The sequence below is a fragment of the Macrotis lagotis genome, chromosome 1, assembly GCF_037893015.1.
Source record: "Macrotis lagotis isolate mMagLag1 chromosome 1, bilby.v1.9.chrom.fasta, whole genome shotgun sequence".
Classification (NCBI taxonomy): Eukaryota; Metazoa; Chordata; class Mammalia; order Peramelemorphia; family Peramelidae; genus Macrotis; species Macrotis lagotis.
In genome coordinates, this window is record NC_133658.1 from 925,278,538 (window position 1) to 925,303,466 (window position 24,929).

The 24,929-nt window shown below is 56.0% G+C and overlaps 3 protein-coding genes across 4 annotated transcripts; all 3 read left to right on the top strand.

Annotated features, from left to right (window-relative positions):
* Window positions 1-576: 576 nt before the first annotated feature.
* Window positions 577-2,672, top strand: ISOC2 (isochorismatase domain containing 2). Its single transcript, XM_074220028.1, has 6 exons — window positions 577-672; window positions 810-949; window positions 1,276-1,488; window positions 1,566-1,636; window positions 2,070-2,187; window positions 2,278-2,672. The coding sequence occupies exons 2-6, from the start codon at window positions 812-814 to the stop codon at window positions 2,356-2,358; spliced, it is 621 nt and encodes a 206-aa protein (XP_074076129.1). The 5' UTR covers window positions 577-672; window positions 810-811; the 3' UTR covers window positions 2,359-2,672.
* A 1,612-nt stretch (window positions 2,673-4,284) lies between these two features.
* SHISA7 (shisa family member 7) lies at window positions 4,285-12,613 on the top strand. Of its 2 annotated transcripts, none has more exons than XM_074220025.1 (5): window positions 4,285-6,617; window positions 7,263-7,447; window positions 8,035-8,100; window positions 8,202-8,351; window positions 8,663-12,613. In XM_074220025.1, the coding sequence occupies exons 1-5, from the start codon at window positions 5,728-5,730 to the stop codon at window positions 9,316-9,318; spliced, it is 1,947 nt and encodes a 648-aa protein (XP_074076126.1). In that variant the 5' UTR covers window positions 4,285-5,727; the 3' UTR covers window positions 9,319-12,613. The 2 variants fall into 2 exon arrangements, with proteins under 2 accessions (XP_074076126.1, XP_074076128.1); XM_074220027.1 differs by having other exon boundaries at window positions 7,293-7,447.
* Window positions 12,614-22,780: 10,167 nt separating this feature from the next.
* On the top strand, window positions 22,781-24,083 carry UBE2S (ubiquitin conjugating enzyme E2 S). The gene is made up of 4 exons (XM_074220029.1): window positions 22,781-22,903; window positions 23,006-23,153; window positions 23,225-23,415; window positions 23,642-24,083. The coding sequence occupies exons 1-4, from the start codon at window positions 22,901-22,903 to the stop codon at window positions 23,972-23,974; spliced, it is 675 nt and encodes a 224-aa protein (XP_074076130.1). The 5' UTR covers window positions 22,781-22,900; the 3' UTR covers window positions 23,975-24,083.
* Window positions 24,084-24,929: the final 846 nt, after the last annotated feature.

Below are 24,929 nucleotides of genomic sequence, written 5' to 3' on the forward strand. Positions count from 1 at the left end.
GATTCAGCAGGTGCTTAATAAATGCTCGCTGTGGAAACCGAGTGGCTCTTTCCTCCAGGCGCCTCTCTCCGCCCCCGCCCCCCTCCCCGCGCATGCCCAGAGAGGCTCCAGGCGCTACGGAAGATGATTCCCCTAGGAGACGAGTGACGTCACCACCGTTTGGGCCTCCTCATTGGTCCACAGGGCAGCGGCCCGGCTGGAAGCGGGTCCCGTCCCGAGCCCTGGCTTCGGCCTAACAGTAACCCCTGGTGACCTCCGGGAGACTCCTCCCCCCCGAAGCGCTTGGGCACTTTGGAAGCCCCCCCCGGTGTCCCCGGGGGCTCCCTGTGCCCCCGTAATTGCCGCGCCCACTCTGACACGGTGCGGTCCTCTTCGGGGGCCAAGGACAGCAGGCCTTGCCGTCCTAGGGCCGGGGCGGAGGTCAGAGGGCAGCCCCCCCCCGCCTCTCTTCTTCTCCCAACTTTTCTCCTTGACCCCGCCTCTCTCGGGAGTTCAGGTTTCTGAGTGGAGGAGCGGGGCCGGCAGCGAGCCAATGGGAGCGCAGGGGCGGGACCCCAGCGGGGCCTCCGGCCCGGATTGGCTCCCCGGACCCCGCCCACACCCCGATTGGCCGCCGGGGGCAGAGGCGGGTCGTCTCGGGTTTCTGAGGCTACGGCCAAGGTCGCCGAGGCAGTGAGTAGCGGGGCGCGGGAGGGGGCGCGGGCGGCGGGGGACCCCGGGCGGGGGGCGGGGGCGGGGTCCCCGGCTCCCCGGCTCCCGCCTCCGGCCCGCGGAGTCCCGAGCGGTCCGGGCCGTGTCTCCCTCCGCAGCGATGGCGGCCGCCCCGCGGGCCCTGGGCCGCGTGCTCCCCGGCTCCTCCAGCCTCTTCCTTTGCGACATGCAGGAGAAATTCCGAAGCAGCATCTCCTTCTTCCCCCAGATCGTGGCCGTGGCGGCCCGCATGCTCCAGGTGCGGGTGCCGCCCAAGGGGGGAGGGGAGGACCTCCCGGTGTGGTCTGCCCCGGACCGGCCTCCAGCTGTTATGCACACCCATTCCTGGTCCCCCCCCCGTTCAAGCACACCTAAGCCCCTGGATGCTTTGTCCCCCTCCGGAACACCTTGAACACCTGCTCACACCCGACACCCCAGGCGGCTTGTGCCCAGCTGATGCCCCGTCCAGCTCTCTTATTTATGCCTGGCCCCCCATGGCCAGGTGTCTAATTCACCCTGACCCTCCCTGCCGTCCTGTGGCCGCTTCACCCCCCGTCAGCCGCACTTGGCCTGCCCTCCTCTTAGGTGGCCCGGGTGCTGGACATCCCAGTGGTGCTGACGGAACAGAACCCCAAGCGCCTGGGTCCCACAGTCCCGGAGCTGGGGGCCCAGGGCATCCCCGCGGTGCCCAAGACCTGCTTCAGCATGGTGGTGCCAGAAGTGGAGAATATGATGAGGGCCAGGCCTGGCCTGAAGTCGGTGCTACTGTGCGGCATTGAGGCCCAAGCCTGCATTATGGTAGGGCTCCCCACCCCCCCATGAGCCCCCGGGGCCTTAACCTGCACGCACCCCTGACCTCTGACCCACCTCCCCAGAGCACAGCCCTGGACCTTCTGGAGAGAGGCCTGGACGTACACGTGGTGGCCGATGCCTGCTCTTCCCGCAGGTCAGTGGACAGACTGGGGGGGGAACCTTGGGGGACACCTGTAGCACTGAATGAATGAGGGAGTGGACTGTACCATGCTAAAGCACCGGGACCCTTGGGGGAAGGGTGGATCCATCCATAGAGGTTTGGGGGAGCCCACTCACAGACACCCCTCCATTTGGGCTGAACCATGCGGCAGTGAGCCCCCCCTGTAAGTAAACGACTTTGTTCGCAGAGGACCCGGTTCCCCTCCTGGGGGGGGCTGTCTCCCCCACCTTTTCGACATCCCAGGAGTCTAGAGCACCCAGCCTGGCCGCCCCCCCTTCCTCCCCGAACCCAAAGGGGCTCACCGCCCCCAGGCCACCCACTTCTCGGCGCCTGGGGCCACCCGATCCCGCACGGTGGGAAGCCCCAAGCAGGCTCCCCCCCCCCCAACAGACACCCCCTCTTCCAGTCAGGTGGACCGCTTACTGGCTCTGTCCAGGATGCGCCAGAGCGGGGTCTTCCTCACCACCAGCGAGTGCCTCATCCTGCAGCTGCTGGCCGATTTCGCCCACCCACGTTTCAAGGAGGTAGTGGCCCCTCCCCCCGGCCCCCCTCCGCTCCCCCCTTCTCTTGGGCGCCCCAACCGCAGCGCTCCCCTTCTCCCCCGTCTCCCTCAGGTGCAGAAGGTCATCAAGGATCCGGCCCCGGACAGTGGACTCCTGGCGCTGTTCCAGGCCCAGAACCCCATCCTCAGCTGAACCCCCGAACCCCCTGACACTCACGCAGACCCGTCGCTCAGCCACTCCCATAGACACGCACGCAAGCCCGGGACCCCTCCTCACGCCGCCTGGCCCCCCTCTCCTGGGGGCGAAGGGCTCAGTCCGGGGAGAGGGGAGGCCCCCCCCCCAGACGGAGCCCCCTCCCTCTCCCTCCGGGCCCATGGGCCGACCACCTCCCGCTATGCAAATGACCCCCCCAGGAGGGAGAGGATTGGCTGAGCCCGGAGGGGGCGGGCCGGGGGCGGCGGCCCTCGGAGCCGGCTTCGGGGAATAAAGCTCGGCTCTCCTGTGGACGAAACCATTCTTGATTGCGGGGGGGGCGCGCGGGGGAGGAAGGGGCCATCGGGAACTGGCGGGGGGGTCCTCAGAGACTTCGAGATGCTCAGAGACGAGAGACGCGTGGCGGCCGTCCCGAGCCACTCGGAGCCAGGGAGGGGCAGGCGGGGGGCCGGCTGGGGCAGGAGGGGGCGCGGAGCCTAAGCGGGCTGCCTCGAGATCCGTAAAGCCAGGTGAGCTGCGGGGGGGGCACAGCGCGTCAGCTCCGTTGTCGGGGCGCCCCCTCCCCACACAGCAGGCGTCCTTCCTCCGCAGTCACCGGCCCCTCCGAAATTCGGGGTGCGGAGCCCCCTCTTTCAGGGCTTCTCCATCCTCGGGAGCGCGGGGTCCCCGATGGCCGCGCGGGGCTGCAGGTGGGGGGATCCCCAGCCCGCGGCATCCCGCCCCCTGGGCCTCGGCCTCCCCAGGGGACCCCCGGCAAGCCTCGGCTCCCCGGCCGCCCCCTCCCCTCCCGCCAGGACCCCGGCCTCCTCCGGCTCCTACCTCTACCGGAGCCCGCTGCCCTCCCCGAGGCCAAGCTCCCGTCGCCATGGCAACAGGAGCCTGCTCTGCGCCGGGAACATCCCGCTCCTGCCGCAGCCGCGGTCCTCCCCCCACACCCCCCCGCCGCCGCCTTGAGCCCCCGAAGGGAAGGAGAGGGAAGGGGCGCTTGGAGACCCTTGCCCGAAGTCGCCCCCCGCCCAGGCAGAGACCCCCGAGGCGGGGCGGGGAGCGTGAGAGGGGACAGGCAGAGGCTTAGATTGAAACAAAGAAAGGCGTCACCCCGAAAGAAGGGGCCGGGGCCGGGCCGAGCCCCCCAGGCCCAGGGGATCTCCCCGACCTGCGGGGCTCAGACAGCATCGGCTGTGGCTGCTGTCTCGGGGTCTCCCCCCAGTCCACAAGCCCCCTCCTTTCCTCGACCCGCCTCAGCCCCCAGCTCCCCTTCTCCAGCCTCTGACATCCCCGCAGCCCAAATCCTCCCCCGGAGCCCCTGGAATCCGCACAAAGGAAGAGACTCGCACACACACACACTCAAGTGCCCCGGCTCCCACCTACCCACCCACACACAGACACACACAGGGTCCCCCCCACCCGCCGAAGCTACAGACACAGGACCAAGCACACGCCGACAGCAGCACCACAGCCTGGAAGACTCCGGTCCATTGCTCTCTCTCTCTCTCTCTCTCTCTCTCTCTCTCTCTCTCTCTCTCTCTCACACACACACACACACACACACACACACACACACACACACACACACACACACACACACCAGGTTGAAGCTGTGAGCATTTGACAAAGCTGGGTAAGGAGAAAGGAGGTGGGGGGAGTGGAGCCCCAAACATCATGATCCCCTCTCTGGATCTGTGTCCTGGTGCCCAGCTGGGAGGTGGGTGGCTGGGGGCGCTGAATCTCCTGCTTTGGAAGAGAGAGAGAGAGAGAGAGCTATAGAGAGCTATAGAGAGCTGGAGACTCCCAAGATTAGAGATTGACTGGACATTGAAACCGAGGAAGGTCCAGGGATTGAGACAGAGATAGGAGACGGGGATGGGGGAGAGGTCCAAGAGGCTTCCAGGAAAAGCTATGTGGGTGACAGAGCGGCTTGTGTCTGACTTTGCCCCTCCCTCCTTCCCTTTCTCTTCCTCTGCTTCCATTGCCTTTTCTCTCTCTCCGTCCCCATCTTTGTTTTCTGCCTATCTCTGTCTCCTGATATCTCCATCTCTGCACGTTGCCTTCTTTGTCTCTCCACCTCCCTCTCCTCTCACCAGCTTCCAGTTTGGACTGGGTCTCTCCAGGGGGCAGGGAAGGCTGGGAGGGGGGAGGGGAGGCCAGTGATGGGCCATGGGGGGGCAGATATGGCCCTACCATTCTCTATATCTTCCCCACCCCCAATTCCAAAAGCACCAGAGGTTAAGGGGGGAGTAGGAGGGAGAAAGGTATTGTCTGGTAGACAGGGTGCCCTTTGTGGGGAAGGGGAATTTTGTGAGTGCGTGTCTGTCGATGCTCCATGACACTCCATTTCTGGGAGAGGGCAGAGGTCCATGGCCATGACCGCAGCTGTGCTCACACTTGCTATTTGGGCATATCTGTAACTGCAGTGTCTGGGGGCTGGGAAGGATGGCATCCTGCCCGTGGGAATGGATTGTGCACCTGTGTATGCGGGTGTGTCTGTCACTGCATGTGAGGTTGTGTGTGTGTGTGTGTGTGTGTGTGTGTGTGTGTGTGTGTGTGTGTGTGTGTGTGTGGTGAAAACTGAGTTCCTGTTTGTGGATGGGAAATGCTAGGTCCACAAGTTGTGTCTAGCCTGCAGCTGGGGCCTCTACGCCATTAGGAGGGGAGCTGCAGATCCCCAGTCATGGAGGAGGGGTGTTGGGCTCAAGTTGCTATCTGTGGGCCCCCAGGTTGGGTCTCTATCATGTGGCAGCCTCTGTTGTGTGTTGCCAGGGAAGTGGGGTTGATACCTCAGTGGGTGGCTACCATGGGAACAGTGGAGTTAGACTGGGGAAGAACATTCTGAGTCCAGTGTCCAGGGGGAGGCCCCAGCTCCTCTGGGGTCCCCCCCCCAAAAAAATTCCTCCTTCCAGAGGGGGCTCAGCCACAGACTCAGCCATCTCTCTCACTTTCTAAGCCTTTGCTTGGGTTTTCTTTAGGTTTTTGCAAGGCAAATGGGGTTAAGTAGCTTGCCCAAGGCCACACAGCTAGGTCATCATTGTCGGAGATCAGATTTGAACCCAGGTCCTCCAGACTCCAGGGCCAGTGCTTTATCCACTGCGCCACCTAGCCGCCCCTTTCTAAGCCTTTGTCTCTCTTTCCTTTCTCCCGCACTTTCTCTGCTATCTCTCCCCCACAGTGTGCATTCCTCTATCTCTGTCTCAGTCTCTGAGGAGAGCTTGAGTGGAGCATTTGGCAGAGGAGACCGAGTCCTGGTCCTTCCTCCCTGCCTGGCCTCCTCAGCCTCTCTGGGGCCTGCCCAGGTCCCCTGGCTGTCTAGCTCCCCGCTGCCTGGTCGGCTGCCCGTCTGGCCAGGCGGACATGGCTCTCCCTGCTTCGATGGTCCCCTTCCCAGACAAGTGGCTCTCCTTAGGAAGTCCTCCATCCTTCTCTCCTCTTCCCGTGTGCCCTCCCTCCCTCCCCTGCCAGGCCCCTCCCTGTCTGGTCCTCTCTGTCCATTCCTGTCTATGCCTCATCTCTCTCCTCTTCTCTCCCACAGTGCCAAGACTTCCTGCAGCCATGCCTCCCTCCCTGTTCCTGTGCCCCCTCTTCCTGGCCTCTGCCCTGGGCCCAGCCCTGGCCTTGGCCCACCTATCCAACAGCAGCAGCATGGCAGCCACAGGCCCCCTCCCAGCCCTGCTGGCCCACCTGCGTCGGCTGACCGGGGCCGTGACGGGGAGCGGCGGAGGGAGCGGTGGTGGGCTGACCAACGGGACCTCGGGGGGCGGGAGTGGAGGGCAGGCCGCTCGGGCCCCCCTGCCCGCAGAGCTGTGCCACGGCTACTACGACGTCATGGGCCAATACGACGCCACCTTCAACTGTAGCACCGGCTCCTTCCGCTTCTGCTGTGGCACATGTTACTACCGCTTCTGCTGTGAACATCGCCATATGCGCCTGGCCCAGGCCTCCTGCTCCAACTATGATACCCCAGTCTGGGCCTACACACCCCAGCCCTCTGATGCTGGGGGGCCCGGGGCAGGCGGGAATGGAGGAGGGCCAGGACCGGGACAGCCCGGATGGCTCGATGGGAGCCGGGCGGGGGCTGGAGCCGGTGGGGCCGGGGGCAGGGGTGGCGAGGGCCCCGGCGGCAGCACAGCCTATGTGGTGTGTGGGGTCATCAGCTTCGCCCTGGCTGTGGGTGTGGGCGCCAAGGTGGCCTTCAGCAAAGCCTCCCGGGCGCCCCGGGCCCACCGAGAGATCAACGTGCCCAGGTATCCCAGATGGGACTGTGGCTGGGGCTGGGCTTGGGGGGGGGATGCTGAGGGTGCAGAGGAGGGGCCCCAGGATGGAGGGATCCCAGCTAGAGGGACTTCCATGTGATGCCCAGTCCTCAAGGCATAGCATGCAGGATAGCTGAGAGGGGGGGAAAGAGAGATCTGGGGTGGGGTTCTGCTGAAGTTGGCAGCCTTAGACCTGGCCCAAGGAAGGGGCTCTAGGGGAACAGATTGGCCGGGGAGTGGCAGGGGGATGCGTGTGTAAGGACCTAGGGCCTCTGGGGATCTGTTGGGGGGGGGTTACAGTAGGGACCCAAGTCACTCCTTGAGATGAGCTCCAGGATTGGGGGGTGTCCACGTGGATTTGTCTGGTCCCTGAAGACCAAGTAGCTGGGGAGGCTACGACCCTTTGGAGGGCTCTGCCCCAGCTCTAGCCATTGCTCAATCCTGGGTCCTTGGGGAAAACCCCAGGAGACCAGGGGTAAAAAAGACAAGGTCAGGATGACACAGGGTAAGGAGGAACCTGTGGCTGAGCCATGTGGGTCAGACTGAGAGGGAAACCGAGGCCCCCATGGGGAAGAGAAGAGGGATCTCAGCCTTGAGGAGGCAAAAGCCGATCTAAGTGAGTATTTGGGGTCTCAGGGCCGACTCCTCTCCATCCCCTGCATCCAGGGCCCTGGTGGACATTCTGAGGCACCAAGCAGGGCCAACTACCCGTCCTGACAGGGCCAGGAGCAGTTCCTTGACCCCAGGTCTGGGAGGGCCTGACAGCATCCCACCCCGACCCCCCAAAAACCTCTATAATCCTGTCAAGACATCCAACCACGGTGAGTCTTGGACATCCACAGGAGTTGGACCCCCTCCACCCCTCTGTCTCCTTCCACCATCCTTTCTCATCTCCCTCTGTCTCCTCCCGCCATTTTTCCCTGTCTCCCTTCTGGGCGCCTGACTCTGCCTCTTCTCTCCATCACATACCCCAACCTCTCTCTGAGGCCTCCCCCCCCCCCCAGTGCTGATCCTCCTTTCCGCCTCCTCACTCATTTCTGAGGCCCTTCCCCTTCCTTTCTTCTGCCTCCCTTTCTCCTCTCCTCCCCCTCCTTCCCTGCCGTCCCCTCCTCCTTTTCTCGATTTCCCCCCAGACCCATTCTACCTTGTGGCAGACCCAACACCCACCTAGGGACCTCATGGGACTCCAAAGCCCTGACTCTATCTAGCCGGGCTCGTTATAACTTCTTTTCTGTAAAGTGGGCCAGCTGTTATCTCTGCCTTCCTGGGGTGGGGGGGGGGTTGGCTGTGGAAAGTGCCATCAGCCCAGGGGATGAGGGGGGCCCTTGGTGCTTTGGGGTGCTCTCCAAAGAGTGAGAGAGATCATTCAGAGCTTAAGGCTTCTTCGCCTTCTCCTCCCTCCTCACAGATACCCTTCATCACAATTACATCCATCTCAACGTCAACAGTCCCAAACATCACGCTGCTACCCTTGGTATGGATGGGTGCCGGAGCGGGGGAGGGAGTGGGGGGAGGCTCCCCAGCCGGTGCTGGCTCCAACCTGCCTCCTTCTGCTGTCTCTCCCTTTCATGCCAGACTGGCGGGCCCAGCCTCCCCCCAGCCCAGCCCTCCACTACTCTACCCTCTCCTGCTCCCGATCCTTCCACAACCTCTCCCACCTGCCTCCATCCTACGAGGCCGCAGTCAAGTCAGAGTTGAGCCGATACTCTTCCCTCAAGAGACTTGGTGAGGCCAGCCAGGGACTGGGGCCGGGAATAATTGGGTGGCGGTGGGGGAGGCTGACTCCAGGATCAAGTGGGTGGGTGGGTGGAGGCAGCTAGCTGTCTGGGAGGACCCTCGCCTACGGCCTTCTTGGCTGGGGAGCACAGAAAATTGGGCATGATTTTGACGATCTCCAAGGTGGCCGATGCTCCGCCCCATGACTGACGGTTTCCCTTCAGGTCTCCAAGGCCATGAGGTTCAATGGCCTTGCCCCCCTCAACCCAGTTTTCCTGCCTAATCTTGAGCTCCCCCCTTTGTGTCTTCTGGGTGTCTAGCTGAGAAGGACTTGGACGAAGCCTACATGAAGAGGAGACACATGGCGGAGCTGCCCCGCGGGACACTGCCCCTTCATGCCATGCGCCGGCCAGGCACAGGGGGTGGGGGGTACGGCGGGCCGGGAGAAGGCTGGGGCAGTCCAGAGGAGCAGGTGCCCATGGCCAACCCCCGGCGCGTCATGTCTCAGGAGCACCTGCTGGCGGACAGTGGCCGGGGCTCCCATTACGAGTTCACCCTGCCCCGGGCCCGCCTGGTCTCCCAGGAGCGCCTTCTGCTCTCCTCTCCTGAGGCCCTCCAGAGTCAGGAGCGGCTCCTCTCCCCACCCCGGAGCCCCGCGCCACCCCCAGACCCACCTCGAGGGGGACTGGCGGCCTCCCACACCAACCTGCTCCTGGGGCCCGGTCCCCCAACCCCCCTGCATGGCCTGCCCCCTCCCCTTCACACTCACCATGCCCACCACACCCACCACCTGCGCCATGGCCTATCCCCCACAGCCTGGGGGGGCATGGGGCCTGAGTCAGGGGGTGCTGGGGGCACACTTGCCCGACGCCCACCCTTCCAACATCAGGGAGGCCTGGAGACCCTCCAGTTCATCCCCGGCCACCACCATCCACAGCACCTACGTACAGCCAGCAAGAATGAGGTGACAGTCTGAGAGTCCAAAGCCTTCCCCTTCCGGAGGCTCCCACCCTCACAAGGCTCTGGTCAGGCCACCTGGTCGATGGGGAGCCTCAAGGGCATCATTTCTGGGGCTCTTCCCCTGGCTGAACCGTCATCTCCCGAGCCCCCCACCCACCCCCTTCTGGGTTATGCTCTCCAGAGGCCCCATCTCTCTTGCGGCATCACCTCCAGAGGCTCTGGTCCTTCCAATGACATCACCTCCAGATGATGCCTCGTCCTGTGACATCACCTCCCGATGCTACCTGCCCCTTCCTACAACATTGTCTCCAGAGACTCTTCCTTCCCATGACATCCTCCCTGGTGGATCGACTCCTTAGGACATCACTGCCAAAGTCTTCACTCCTTTCCTCTGACATCACCTCCAAATGTTCCCTCTTCCTGTGACATCATCACTAGTGGATTCACCCCTTCCTGTGACCTCATCTCTGTAGCCTCTGTCCCTTCCCGTGACATCATGCCCAGAGATTTCTGTGTATCCTGAGGTGCTAGAGGCTTTAACCTGCTGCTAGGCCACCTTCTCCATAGGCGCCACACCTTCCTTCAGCTTCATCCCCAGTGGGTGCCCTTCTTCCTATGATGTCATCTTCAAAATCTCCACTCCCTCCTGCAACAAAACTTCCAAAGAGTCTTCCCGTTTTTAAGACATCAGCTCCAGAGGCTCTTTCCCTTTCTGTGCCATCATTCCTAGAGACATCACCCCTTCTTGTCACTTGTCATTCACATGACATCATCCACCACAGGCTCCATCTTTTCCCGGGACATTCTATCTGGTGGTCCCCCCGCCCTTTTTGTAAAATGTCCAGTGAGGGCCAGGGCCCATGCCAGGATACCATCCCTCTGGAAGGATCTCTGCATCCCTTTCCTTTTCCCATGATGTCATCTTTCACCTCTCTTTGGGCAGAGGCTCCTCAGCTCTCTTTCTGGGATATCAGTCCTGAAGACCCCCCTCCCCCTGGGTGATCTCCTTCCCTGAGAGAGCGAAGACTCCAGTTCTCATCAGATGGAGGCACTGGTGGAGCCTGGCCAGGAGATAGCCCTCTGGCCTCCAAGGTCATGCCTTCCCTCCTTGACTATCCAATGAAGCCAAGTCCTCTACAGGACCATCACCTCCCTTGACCTCCTGCAAAGGAACCAGGAAAGAATGGCAGCGGGAATGCCCCCCAACAGACACCATCTTGTCCAGCCCTTACTTTGACCTCATAACCCACAAGTGATCTTGCGACCTTTGCGTGAAGGCCTCCAGTGAGGGGCAGCCCATTGCATTTGGGGTCAGCTCTCATCATCTGAGTCCAAGTTTCCTTCATCACTCCGAGGTTTGACCTCTGAGAAAACAGAAGAAATCTTATTCATTCTCACATGACAACCCTTGAAATACTTGAAGACAACTCTCATATGCCCCACCCCCCCAGATCTCCAAGCTAAACATACCCTGCTCCTTCAACTGCTCCTCCCTGGACGGGACCCCAGGCCCTTCCGTCAGATCCTGGCTGCCCTCCTGTGGATACTCTGGCTGATCAATGTCCTTCTTAAACTGTGGTCCAGTGTTCTGGCCTCACTCTGACCAGGGCGGTGCAGGGGAACTCTTGCCTCCCTGGGTCCTGGTGACCCCCGTCTGCCCCTGTTGTTTGAAGTGTTCCCTTCCCAGGCTGATCCTAGCCTGAAGGATCGATCTTCATCGAGCCTTGGAGTTTGCCTTGAGCTTCTGGGTCCCAGAGGTGGCCTAATGGAACCAAGGACATCATTTCTTTCTCTACTTTGGGGCCCCCCAATGTTGTAATGTTGTCACGGTTTTTCCCTCTGGAAATGTCCCTCATGACATCACTGCACCTGGAGGTTAGCCACATGATGACATCACTGCTTCCTTCCAGTGAGTCTCCAATGACGATGTCACTGCCTCCTGTGAATGAGACTCCATGAATGATGTCACCCCTGCTGTCTAGACAGCTGTCTCGATGATGTCATCACCTCATTCTAGGATATTCTGCTGTGTTGATGCCATTATCTCCTTCCAGGGCAGCCCCCAAAGATGTCATGGCTGCCGCATCATAATAGATGATACTGCTTTCCAGCCTGGCCAATAGGCAGGTAGAGGTGGCTTATCTGCCCAAAGCAGTCTCTTTCTCTTGGATTGTCCTTCAATGACATAATTCTCCCGCCTAGGGGCTCCTGCCCACTTATTTGCCATTCCTAGTCAGGGGTTCCCGCCCACTGCCAATGAAGTCACCGGGCCTCCCCTCAGAGACTTCATCCCTGGAGGCCTTGGGAATGGGCCCCTTCTTCATGATATCACTGCCTCTTTGTCCTCACTGCCGTGACCTCTGACCCCTCTGACTGCCTTGACCTCAGACAATCCCATCACAGACTTGGGGTTGTCTCTGGGGATGAGGGGTGGGCAGAGTGAAGCCTGGAGGAGGACGGCAGGGGATGGGGTGAGACCATTCCTAAGGTATCTCCCATTTCTTCTCTCCCGGGGAGTCTTTCTGGTGTTTGGGGGGGTTCCCCCCATTCCCAATGCACAACTCATCCTTCCCCTTTGTACATAGCCATGATTTGGGGGTGACTATACCCCAACACTAAAGGGCTAAAAAAAACCCTCCCCCAGCCTCCAGGGCAAGGAGGGGGGCTCTTCTCCCCAGTCTATTCCCAATCCTTCCCCCCAAATGCCTGCACTTCTGCCCTCAATTTCTGCTGACCTTGATGGTGAAACCAGGCCCTTGACAGGGCAGGGAAAGGAGATGAATGGGACTCCCCAAATGCCTTATGGCAGCACTCCTTTTTCCAAGGGCCCTCTGGCCCCACCCCAGTCTTCTGCTGAGACCCCTACTCCCTCCTTTTACCAGGGCCTTCCTAGCCTTTCTCCAGATCTCCCTCCAGCTTCCAGAAGAGGCCTGGGGATCTCTCTACCATTTTGTCTCCAATCCCGATTTTGGTCCCTCCCCATGTTTCCTCTTCAAGGACCCAGGTGTGATATCACCCTGTCTTCCTGGGCTGCCCATGCCCCCTAGACAAATATATAAGCCATAATGGGTAAAGGGCCAGGGCCAGGGTGGGAGGATTTGGAGAAGGGGTAGACGTTGAGGAGCAGAGCAAAACCCAGGACATCCAGTCTCTCCTACTCCCTGCAATTGCTTTTAACCTTTTCTTTTTTGGAATTGCCGGGGAGCTCTGTGGGAGAGGACCCTCCATCCCTCCCATCTCCCCCTCTCTGCTCTCTGCTTGCGTGAAGCCAGAGGCATTGTATCTTTGGGGGTTTTTTGAATAAACATGTTTTCCTGCTTCCTGTTTTAGGAGGCTCTGTTTTTATTTAGGCAGTGGGAAAATTTGCCAGTCCCTTCTCCCATTGACCAAGTCGCTTTTCCTATGCTCCGTCTCATCTGCTCCATCTGGAAAGTGAGCAGCTTGGACCAGATGATCTCCAAGAGACTTTAGAAATTCTCTCATCCTAAAGCACCCTCAATCTTAGCGAATCCTAAAGTGACCAGTCCTGCTTGTGGTGGAGCATGGGAGATGTCCAGCTCACTAGAGGTCTCATGTCCCTTCCACAGATGATTAACTAGGGTGTGCTGGCACATTTTTAGCTCATGCTTCAAGATGACCAGAGAAGTCTCTAGACACACTGAATCCTAAGTTTGCCAGTTCTTCCAGAGCCCTTGCCCATTTCAATGAGTTACAGATCACCAGGAGCTCCCCGCGACCTGCCCATCATGTTTGTTTGTAGTATGTCCAAGGTTGCCATTACTGATCCCCAGAACACACTCTTGCTGATTTTCATCTTTGTTTATGAACAACCAGGGAGCCTCCTGAGAGTGTTTCCATATTCACCAGCTCACTGGGGCTTACCCCCTCATGTGTTTATAGAGCACGCACTCAATTCATTGAAGCAGCTGTATAGGGTTTGCCAACTACTAGCTAGAGAAATGCAGGGACAGAGGAAGAGTTGGGAGCCCTAGCCCATTTCAGTATCCTCTAATTATGGGTAGAACCCAAGATCCTAACATGAGCCCCCAACTCTTTTTGACTTCATATATAGCATTATCAGGAGCAATTTTACTAGGTGGCACAGTGGATAGAGCACCAGCCCTGGAGTCAGGAGGACCTGAGTTCAAATATGACAACAGATACTTAATAATTGCCTAGGTCTGTGACCTTGGGCAAGTCACTTAACCCCATTGCCATATATATATATATATATATATATATATATATATATATATATATGTATATGTATATATCACTACCCCAGGAAATCTGAGATCATCATTGTGCAAAAGAATTTATATCTCTCAGAGCAGGTAGGTGGTGTAGTGGACAGAGCGCTGGGCCTGCAGTCAGGACAAAACATCTTCCTGAGTTCAAATCTGGCTTTAGTCACCTCCTAGCTATGTGATCTTGGGCAAGCCACTTAATCCAAAAGCCTCAGTTTCTTCATCTGTAAAATGAGCTGGAGAAGGAAATGGCAAACCACTCTGGTATCTTTACCAAGGATACCCCAAATGGGTTCATGAAGAGTCAGACAACTGAATAATGACCACAATAATCTTAATTTCTGGTCCTTTCCTCTGTCTTGGGTGCCAGCTCTGTATCCCCATCTCCACATGCCACTGAACATGTTTCCTGCCCTCAGGGAATTCACAGTTTGGGAGGTGGGATGAGAAATAAACACAGATATTATCATGCATGGGAGTGTGAAGAGGAAAGGCAACTAATGACAACTCAGATAATAGTGTGTTGACAAACACTGAACAAATGGCCAAGCCAAGTGGATTTGTTTGCAGAAACAGTGGGTTAAGAAATAGGAAATTATCTTTATCAAAGTAAATTATATTAGGAAGGAAGAACTCTACCACATTTCCCTTGTTATAAAAATCTCATCCCTACTGAATCCCTGGAAGGACAAGATCAGGTGGCCAGAATTAAGACAATAGACGTTCATTTTCTTCCATAAATTGAGACAACAAATACCCTCTCTGGACTACAGAATATCCTGTAAGAATGCAATTTGAGCATCATTCTGGACAAAACTGATGTCCAAAATGCCCAAGACATAACACTGACCCATCAGAACTTAAGGGCAATGTTGTTGCCATACTGAATATTCATGCCAAATTGTGATTATAGGGTGGGTCTCCTGGTTATGAAAAGGTCTTTGACTCTGTAATCCTTGACCTCTAGATGATGAGCCCCCATTAGTGGGGTCAGCTTTCAGTAGTTAGAATAATAGTAGCTAGCATTTATTTAATATTTTAAGGGGCCTAAGAGTTTTAAACATATCGTCTCATTGGTTCTTCATGATTCTGTAATGTAGGTCCTAGAATTTCCATTTTATCAATGAGGAAACTGAAGCTTTGAGAGATTAAATGACCTACCCAATATAGCACATCTAGTAAGTCTCTGAGGCAGGATGATGATGATGATGATGATGATGAACATAGGTATAGCTCTATTGCGTATCACATTATGTTGTACTCAAAGAGCGAGACGGAGACCAGAATTTGGTAAGGTTGGAGATCTTTATTCCCAGGGACTGTCTGGGGATTGAATACCCAAATCAGACCATACCTAAGTGTTCAAGGAATAGGGTTTTTATAGTGTTTTGGGTGGGGGGAGTATACCGAGAGCAAGCAAAATACAGAGAAGCAAAGACAGCAGTTAGATATATTATCTTGACATATACATATGTAAACATAGGGTTCCATATAGATGGGATGAGAAAGGGTCAGGATCTTTGTGTAATGTTTGAACATGTTTTCTGAGATGGAGTCAGGAATTTACTATCTTATGGTTCCAGCCACATCTGGGGAAGGGGGAAGCAGTCCTGGACTTTAATAGATACAGTAAGATAATTAGGCTAACAAGGGTGCTTTGTAAATCTTTAGACAATTTTATGATATATCCATGACCCCTTGGGTCCTATCAGACTATTTTCAGACCCAAAGGCGCCTAGCCAAAGTTATATTTTTAAGGAATTTCTCAGGGCCCAGAAGGACATCAGGGACCCCTTTTATACAGGAATTTCACAAACATTGCTATTGTACTTAATTGTTAAAGTGTTTTATCAATATTTCATTTGCTCCTCACAACAATCCTGTTAGTATCCCCATTATTTAGATGAGAGAACAGAGGCAAATAGAAGTTAAGTGACTTGTTCAGGTTACACAGCAAATAAGTATCTGAGTCTAGACTGGAACTCAAGTCTTCCTGGAGCTAATTTGCAACCTATTATACTACCTAGCTGCCTTCAAAGTCATAAACAATTCGCTCAAAGATATTTACTAAAATGGCAGAGAAACATCCTCTATAAACCTGAAGTACACTCTCCCACAAATGCAACAAACATTCTTGGGGACAGTGGACACAGATTAGCCCATGACCAGGGTCATGTGGAGGGTTCAGCTATGACCAAGGCCATGCCAGGAAGAAGGCAACATCGATTAAATACTTGCAAGGGTCCAGGTACTGTGATAATTTCTGTGCTGGGATTACAGATAAAAAAGCCAGGAGAAAGGCAATCCCTGACCTCAAGGAGCCAATGACACACAGAAGGCAGCCCTAGTGGGTGGAGCTGGGAGGGGAATGAAAGCTCCAAAAATGGAAGCCTTCTTCACCACTAGTCCTAAACCAGGACTATTCCAGGGTCAGAAGGCCACAAGGATGTTTGGATGGCCTACCAGGAGGAGGCCCTAGGGTGACACTAGAACACAAGCATAGTAGGGAAGTCCAGAGAAGAACTGGGAGCAAGGACCTCTGGAAATGAGCCAGAACTCACAAAGGGGTGGCTGTCTCCAGTATTATTTGATCTCCAAGCAGGAAAGACCTCACTGGAGACAACAATCAGAGGTCAGTGTTAGCCCCTAATGGAGAAGACCTGAGGTGTCCCACATCCAAAGGCTTACTTGCATGAGGTCAGCCAGAAAAAAAGGGAAGCAGTGCTCTTTGGCTAGTTTTCACCCCTTCAGTTCATGCACACAGATCCAGATGAGCAACTTTATCCCCAGAATTAGCAGACCAGGTCCAATCACAAAATGTCTATATAATGTATGCAACTCCAGTACCACGGTCATGAAAATGGGGCTCATTGGCTAATAATGATTACTGATAGAATGCTTTAAAGTTTGCAAATCTCCCAGGAGAAACTCACAATAAATGTGTTTGGTGGGTAATGAAGCTACTGTAACTCTGTTTTACAGAGGAAGTGACTTGGACTCAGAGTATGTTCACTGTGACAACCATAGCTGGAAAGTGCCAGAGTAAAGATAGGAAGCCAAATCTTACTGGCTCTCCCCTTTATACTTTATCTACTGCTAGTGAGCTGCGCCGTCTGGCCCCTGAGCTGGGCCTGGAAGGAAATGGGTGACTTCCACAGAGAGAACCGACAGATGGGAAGAATTCATTGAGAGAGCGGAGGATGATGGAAGCAAAGTCAAAGAGAAAGGGAAACTATTAGGAGAATTGGGAATCCTCCATTCAGGATGGTAGGCAGATTGCATAAAAGGAAGGGACAGGGGACACAGAGAGGATGTATGGCCTGGGCTAGACCGCGCAGTGTTGACGGGGCTGAAGAGCAGACTTTGGCCCCTGGGCAGGGGCCCAAGGATCTTGCTCATCTCTGCCATACTTCTCAGAGAACGTCTGGGATCTGGAAATGGCAAAAGCCAAAGGCAATTGTAGAGTATCTAAAATCCTGGAGTCCCTGACTGCTGGAGGAGGAGGAGGAGAAGGAGGAAGAGGAGGAGGGAACCACATCAAGTGGGGATGAGTAGGAGCCAGAGTTGAAAAACCACAAGGAAGAGAACCATGATATAGAGGAATAAGCCCAGTCCTGGTGAAAGTACTTTAAGTCTGTAGGATGATATGAGGAAGTCACTGGGGGACGATGGGGATCTTCAGAGACTGAAGGAGATATCATGTCCTTGGATGTGAGCCCTTTGTATTTTATAGTTTAGATTAAAAAAGAAATTGACCTATATTTAATAATTTTTTAAAAATAAATATTATGCCCAAAGGGCTACAAAACTGTGCATCCCCTTTGACCCAGCAATGTCATTACTAGGTTTGTATCCCAAAGAGATTTTTGTTTTGTTTTTTAAAAGCAATGGGGTTAAATGACTTGCCCAGGATCACACACCTCGGCAATTAAGTATCTGAAGTCAAATTTGAACTCAGGTCCTCCTGACTCTATCCACTGCACCACCTAGCTGCCCCCCTCCCAAAGAGATTTAAAAAGAATGGGAAAGGATCTATATGTACAAAAATATTTCATTGCAGCTCTTTTGGGGGTAAAAAAATAATTGGAAATAGAGAAGATGCCCATCAATTGGGGCATGGCTGAACTAGTTGTGTATGTAATTATGATGGAATACTATTGTGCCAAAAGAAATGAACATTTTTAGAAAATCCTGGAAAAACTTAGATGACCTAATGCTGGGTGAAGTGAGTAGAACCAGGAAAACACTGTACACAGTAACAGCAACGATGCAACAAAGTAACGCAACAATGAGCAACTGTGGATGACGTCGCTATTCTCCGCAACATAATGATCCAAGACAATTCTAAAGGGCCACCTCCAGAGAGATAACTGATGGAGTCTAAATGCATTTTGAAGCCTACTTTTTAAAACTATTTTTCCTTGGATTGTTGTTGGGTTTGGTTTGTTTTTTCTTGGTGGGGGGTTGGGTCTATGTCTTCTTTCACAACATGACTCATATGGAAATATGTTCTGCATGACTGCACTTGTATAACCTCTATCAAATTGCTTGCCTTCTCATGGGGGGGGGGGAAAGGAGGGAGGCATCAAAATGTTTTTTGAAACACATGAAGCTGAAAAAAATATTTTGGAAAAATGCTGTTTATTTGGTTATTATTTTACCTAAAAATGTCTTTCCCCTTCCTCTTCCTAGGGGAATACTCCTTAGAACAAAGGATTTTTAAAACTAGATCTACATTGGTGTCTTCAGTTTTCATATCAGCTGAATCATTCCCCCCCCACATCTCCCAGAGTATCATCCCATAGAACAAAGAATTTTTAAATTAAGAAAAAAAGGGGAAAAAAAGAGAGGGGAAATTGTAAAAACTCAGTGAATACATCAAAAATGTCTGCAAAGGAGTAATGGCAAGTGTCTTTCCCTGTCTCTTCTTCAGGGCCAAGCATGTTTTTCATAATTTTAAAACATTCCTTTTTTTTCTTGTAAATAATATTTTTTCTCATTATACATGTTTTTAAAAATTCTTTATTATTTTTATTCATTTTTAGTTTTTTTGCAGGGCAATGGGGTTAAGTGGCTTGCCCAAGGCCACACAGCTAGGTAATCTAGGTAATTAAGTGTCTGAGGCTGGATTCCAACTCAGGTCCTCCTGAATCTAGGGCGGGTGCTCTATCCACTGCACCACCTAACCACCCCTTTAAGCATTCTCTTAAATAAAATTTTGAGTACCAAATTTTTCTCCCCTCCTCTTTGCTCTTCCTCCAAGACAGCAAGCGATATACGTGCACAATAATATATTTGTCATGTCATGAAAGAATTATCAGAACAAGAGAAAAACCATGAGAAAGAAAAAACTAAAAACAAAAAAAAAGTAAAAATCATATGCTTAGGTCTGCATTCAGACTCTGGATATGATGACATTTTCCTTCAAGGGTCTTTTAGAATTGTCCTTGATCACTGTATTGCTGAGAAAAGCTAAGTCTCTCATAGTTGATCAAGACACAATATTGGGGGCGGCTGGGTCGCAGTGGAGTCAGGAGTACCTGAGTTCAAATCTGGCCTCAGACACTTAATAATTACCTAGCTGTGTGGCCTTGGGCAAGTCACTTAACCCCATTTGCCTTGCAAAAACCTAAAATAAAATAAAATAAAAAAACACAATATTACTATTACTATATATACTGTTCTCCTAGTTCTACTTACTTCATTGAGCATCAGTTCATGTAAGTCTTTCCAGGTTTTTCTGAAATCAGCCTGCTCATCATTTTTTGTAGCACAAAAGTATCCCATCCTAACCATATACTACAACTCCTTCAAGCCATTCCCCAATTGCCTGAGACAACCACCCATTCACAGATTAAGACTAGGTAAGAAATGAGGCTATGAAAGGCCTCATTTAACCTAGTCAAAAAAACAAAAACAATCAATCTGAGAGAGGAAGATTCTCAGAGTTTCTGGCCAAAACAGAAACAATTGCTGTTTACCCTCACTCTGAACCATCTGAGTCCAAACAATGGTACCACAAAAAGGGATGCTAGAAATATTTCTGTACATATGGGTTTTTCCCCTTTTTTTTAATGATTTCTTCAGGATACATACCTAATAGTGACATTGCTGGATCACAAGGTATGTACAGTTCTATAGTCCTTTAGACAATTCCAAATTGCTCTCCAGAACGACATTCCTTCTTAATGGTTTTTATGGCTGTTCTTTCCATTGATATGGTTGTATTCCTTGCATATCTTTTTTTTTTTTGCTCAATTCCATTCATTTTACATTAGGTCATCTTTTTGATATTTGGTAGATTGCTATACTGAATGCTTGAATGGGAGCTGAGGGCCCTTTAATCTTTTCTGTAGCACCCTAATGCCCCTAGGTGGCACCAGAGTGCTGACAGTGCCAGGCTGGGAGTTCTGACTTCAAATCCAGTCTCAGATCCTAGCTATGTGACCCTGGGCAAGTCACTTCACCTTGTTTGCCTCAGTTTCCTCAAATGTAAGATAAGGGTAATGACTACCTATCTCAAAGTGTTGTGTGGATTAAATGAACTATTTTTAAGGAGTTTAGCACAGTGCCTAACTCAGAGTAGGCACAATATAAATGCTTATTTCCTTTCCTTTCCATTAAAAGATGTATAAGAGGGGAGGCTAGGTGGTGCAGTGGAGTTAGGAGTACCTGGGTTCAAATCCGGTCTCAGACACTTAATAATGACCCAGCTGTATGGCCTTGGGCAAGCCACTTAATCCAGGTTGCCTTGCAAAAACCTAAAAAAAAAAAAAAAAGATGCATAAGAAGAATGACAATTAGGAAGCTTTTAAGATGGTTGGAAAGGGATGACAAAGGGGAGCCAAGGACAAAGCACTGGAAAGAAGGGGGAAAGACAAAACATATGTGTCTATATGTATGAATAAATACATATATATATTACATGAGTCTCAACATAAAGGAAAAACTTCCTAAGAGTTTAAGCTATTGGGGCATCTAGGTGGCATAGTAGATAGAGCACTGTGGAGTCAGGAGTACCTGGGTTCAAATCCGACCTCAGACATTTAATAATTACCTAGCCATGTGGCCTTGGGCAAGCCACTTAACCCCACTGCCTTGCAAAAACTTAAAAAAAGAGTTTAAATTGTCCATGATGTGAAAAAGTTGATGCATAAATCGGTGGAGTCCCTTCTTCCTGGAGATCTTAAAGTGAAGGATGGAGGGTTTGGGAATTCTGCTCAGGTACTCGGAGATCCTGTTCAACATGTTGAGGTTCAAGGCTTTTGGCTAGACCTTGGTGGTACCTGATTGGATGGAAGAATTTGGGGGGTAGGGGTGCAAGAGAGAGAACAGACAGACACTCTGGTCCCCTAGAGATGATGGTAATTCCAATAATAGTAATAATTCATATACACAAGGGTGTGGAAAGAAAACACTAAAAATTTAAAGTGCTATTAAAATGTACATTATCCGGCAGTTGAAGGTCAAATGAAAAGCTTTCCCCTTGAACGATTTGCTTTGAGGTGAGGGGGGAAGAAAGTTGATGGGATGGTCCATGGTCAGCAACTCCCCCATTTGTAGTATCCCAAGGAAAGTGATGAGGAGCGACCCCCAACAGGTCCATTGTGGCTCCACTGATCCCCAGCCTGTGGGATTTTGAGTTTTGAGGAAGGTTTTGAGGAGGCCTGTGAATACCAGACTCAGACCGTCTGGGCCAAAAGGGGCCTCAACCCTTAGCAGGATTGTTTGGCAGAGTAGGACCCTGAGGTCCAGCTACTGGAGGGGGGCGGAGGGGCGTGTATGGGGAGAGGAACCCCGCTTGGGAGTCGGAGCTGGGCAGTTTCTGTGAAGCTCAGCCGCTGGGGAGAAAGACAGGAGCCGGCGGCGCTTCCCGCTAGTTCTCCCAGCCCCTTTACCCTCTGTCCGTGACAGGATCTTGGGTGGGGTGAGGCGCCCTACGGGACACCGAGTTAGTGCCCCTGCCGCTGCCGGGGTCTCCAGCTCATCACTTCTTATGCCCGAAGGAACATCCCGGCCTGGGTTCAATTCACCCCCTCATCAGGGCGGGTTTCTCGCCTCCCCAGGGATTTGAAAATCTCTGTCCAGCTGTGGGCCGGGGGGGGGGGGGGGGCAGGGATGAGTGCACGGGTGGGAGACCGTGCCAGGAGTGCCAGGCGGTGGTTAGTCCAATGCCACCTGGTGGGCACAGCGCCACCGGTCCTGGCTGCTGAGGGAGGAGCCCAAGGGCCTGGGGGATGGCGCCCGGGGGACACGGAGGCCTCCTGTTGCATTGCCTCCGGCGCGCCGTGGCCCCAGCACCCGGGCCCGCAGGTGCCCCCCGTCCCGCAGGGTGCCATCGGGGGCCCCCTCGCTCCGCACGGCCCTCGGTACACAGCAGGTGCCTAATGCGTGTGTGTGGCCTCGGGCCCTGCAGCCCTGGGTGCACAAGGGGTAAACTGAGGCCCGGGCGACCTCTGACCCGCAGTGCATTTCGCCCCCCCCCCCAGCCCGGACCCAAGATGGCGGCTCCGTGCCGCGGGGGCCCCCAGCCCGCCAAGGGCCCGGGGCCCGGGGCCCGGGGCAGCGCCGCCCGCCCGGATAGGCTCCGCCTCTGGGGGGGCTCTCCCGCTGCCCATTGGCCCGGCTGCCCGTCCTTCAGAGGTTTCAAAACGCCGCCCCGCCCCTCGCCGCGACCGTTACTCGCGTAAACAACCCCTCCCTCGCGCGCGCACGCCCCCGCGTTCCCGAGCGCGCGCCCGCGAAGCGCCGCCCCTCCCCCCCCCGCCTCCCGCGGGGGCCGCGTGACGGGCCGGGTTCAAACCGCCCAATCGCCGGCGCCGGCTCCCCGCTCCCCTCTCCGGCGCCCCGGCCCCCGCCCGCCTCGGCGTGGGGCCGGCTCCGCTCGGCGCGCGCGCCGCCCGCCGCGCCCCCATTGGCCTCGGCCCTCCCGGGGCCCGCCTCCTCGGCCCCCCGGGCGCCGGCTCCCATTGGCCGGCCCCGGCGCCGGGCCCGGCGGCCGCGTCCCCAACGGGCGTCGGGCGCGCGGGCGCGCGGCCGCGGCGGGGGCGCGGCCGGGCGCGGGCCCGCACGCCGTGGAACGGCCGTGCCCACGTCGCCGGGGCGCGGGGGGCGTGTCCGCGCGCCTATAAAGCGGCGTCGCTGCGCGCGCGGCGGGCTCAGTGCGGCGGGGCGGCCGAGGGGGGCGGCCGGGTGGGCGCGGGCGCGGCGGCGGCGGACAGCGGGGCAGGAGCGGCCCCCGGGCCCGGGCCCAGGCGGCGGCGGAGCGGCCGGAGCCCGGAGCGCCGGGCGCGCGGGGGAGGCGGCCCCGGGGAGGGGCCTTGGGGGGCGCCGTCCCCGGGCCCCGGCGACATGGTGAGTTGGCCGCGGGGCGGGGGGCACACGGGCCGCCCCGGGGTCCGGGCGCAGGGGGCCGCGGACGGCCGCCCCCCCAGCCCTGTGCCTCCCGCCCCCCAGAACTCCAACGTGGAGAACCTGCCCCCCCACATCATCCGCCTGGTGTACAAGGAAGTGACGACGCTCACCTCCGACCCCCCCGACGGCATCAAGGTGTTCCCCAACGAGGAGGACCTCACGGACCTGCAGGTCACCATCGAAGGCCCAGGTCAGCCCCGCCCCCACCCCCGGCCCCCCCCCGCCGCGCCCGCGCTGACCCTGTCCCTCCTCTCCGGGCAGAGGGCACCCCCTACGCCGGCGGCCTGTTCCGGATGAAGCTGCTGCTGGGCAAGGACTTCCCGGCCGCGCCCCCCAAGGGCTTCTTCCTCACCAAGATCTTCCACCCCAACGTGGGGGCCAACGGGGAGATCTGTGTCAACGTGCTCAAGAGAGACTGGACGGCCGAGCTGGGCATCCGCCATGTGCTGCTGGTGAGTGGGGGCGGGGGCCGGCCCGGGGGGCCCCTCCCGTGCGCGGAGGACCCCCGCAATGACAGCTCCGGGGCGCGCCTGGGCCGCGGCCCTCCCGGGGTGCATGCCGGGATGCGTGGCCCGGGAGGGGGAGCGGGCGCCCCGGGCCGGCCTTGGGGCGGGGGGCCGGCGGCGCACCCCCACCCCGCCCCGTCCCACCCCCCTCCGGGCCCTCTCTCCCCCCCAGACTATCAAGTGCCTTCTGATCCACCCGAACCCCGAGTCGGCGCTGAACGAGGAGGCAGGCCGCTTGCTTCTGGAGGACTATGAGGAGTACGCGGCCCGGGCCCGGCTGCTGACTGAGATCCACGGCGGGGCGGGGGGCCCCGGGGCCGCGAGGGCGGCCCGAGGCGGGCCCGGGGGTACCGAGGCGGGCCCGGCAGAGGCGGGCGCCTCCTCCTCTTCCCCGCCGGGCCCTGGGGCCGAGGGCCCCATGGCCAAGAAGCATGCCGGGGAGCGGGATAAGAAGCAGGCCGCCAAGAAGAAGACGGACAAGAAGCGGGCGCTGCGCAGGCTGTAGGAGGGTCCCCCGCACCCCGAAAGGGCATGGGGAGGAGGGGACGGCTTTTGTATCTCACTAAGTTATTTAAATTATGGTGGGGAGGAGGGTCGGGGCAAGGGAGGGCTGGGATTTTTTCTAAAATAAAGTTGAAAAAGCAGCACCTGGAGGTTCACCTGATGGCTGAGGTCGGCCGGCCCTTAGTCTGTTGATTGCAATAAAATCAGTGGCTGGGTCCCTCACATCACAGCGGGCCGTGTTTGAAGTCCCTGTGACTTGGCTTCTGTTAAAGGCCGGTTGAACCCCAGGTGGAAGGGTCCCTTCACGCCAGCCGCTGACTCTGCAGCCGCCTGGCCATGGGGTTGGGGCCCGCCTTGTCCCCAGACACAGCTTCTGGTCCATCCCAGTTAGGACTTCTCCGACTCATTCTGGCCTCCGTCTTGACTGGGCGCTGCTGGGCTGGGGCGACCCCCCCCTTGGGCACCAGTTGCCTTTGGGCATTACTCCAGAGGATCAACAGAAATGGGGGGGGGGGCTGAAGTACATTGAGAGACTGAACAAGCAGTATGGTGGGACGATGGCAGCCCTGAAGAGGGAGGTAGGGGACTGTCATGGGCCTCCCTTGAGCTCCCTGAGGGGCACAGTGTGTGCATGAAGTGGCTAGAACCTTCACTGTGACAGCCTCGGGCTTCATGTCAATCTGTAGCCAAGGCCTTGAAGGGGAGGGGGAGGCAGGACCTCGAGCTGTCTTGAGAGCTGGCTAGAAGCAAGGTATGGGCAACCGGGTAGGCCGAGGCCCTGCCTACAGGTCTGCAGGTGCAAAGCCCCTCAGAGCTGAGCACCAGGTGCCAGGGTGGGTGGTGAGAGGGCAGATCTTCCACAGCCTTGATGTTTGGAGATGCTCATCTGTGAAGACATCTCCCTTGGTCTCCACCTCCAAGTGAAAGGGGAGCAGAGGGGCCCCTGGGGCTGGGAT

What these genes read in the sequence shown, in the direction of transcription:
- UBE2S (XM_074220029.1), top strand. An exon ending in GGTCACCATCGAAGGCCCAG is followed by an intron (nt 23,154 to 23,224) that starts GTCAGCCCCGCC and finishes CTCTCCGGGCAG; the next exon opens with AGGGCACCCCCTACGCCGGC. An exon ending in GCATCCGCCATGTGCTGCTG is followed by an intron (nt 23,416 to 23,641) that starts GTGAGTGGGGGC and finishes TCTCCCCCCCAG; the next exon opens with ACTATCAAGTGCCTTCTGAT.
- ISOC2 (XM_074220028.1), top strand. Translation starts at nt 812, where the DNA reads ATGGCGGCCGCCCCGCGGGCCCTGGGCCGCGTGCTCCCCGGCTCCTCC. An exon ending in TGGCGGCCCGCATGCTCCAG is followed by an intron (nt 950 to 1,275) that starts GTGCGGGTGCCG and finishes CCCTCCTCTTAG; the next exon opens with GTGGCCCGGGTGCTGGACAT. An exon ending in GATGCCTGCTCTTCCCGCAG is followed by an intron (nt 1,637 to 2,069) that starts GTCAGTGGACAG and finishes CCCCTCTTCCAG; the next exon opens with TCAGGTGGACCGCTTACTGG.
- SHISA7 (XM_074220025.1), top strand. Translation starts at nt 5,728, where the DNA reads ATGGCTCTCCCTGCTTCGATGGTCCCCTTCCCAGACAAGTGGCTCTCC. An exon ending in CGAGAGATCAACGTGCCCAG is followed by an intron (nt 6,618 to 7,262) that starts GTATCCCAGATG and finishes TTGGGGTCTCAG; the next exon opens with GGCCGACTCCTCTCCATCCC. An exon ending in ACATCACGCTGCTACCCTTG is followed by an intron (nt 8,101 to 8,201) that starts GTATGGATGGGT and finishes CTTTCATGCCAG; the next exon opens with ACTGGCGGGCCCAGCCTCCC.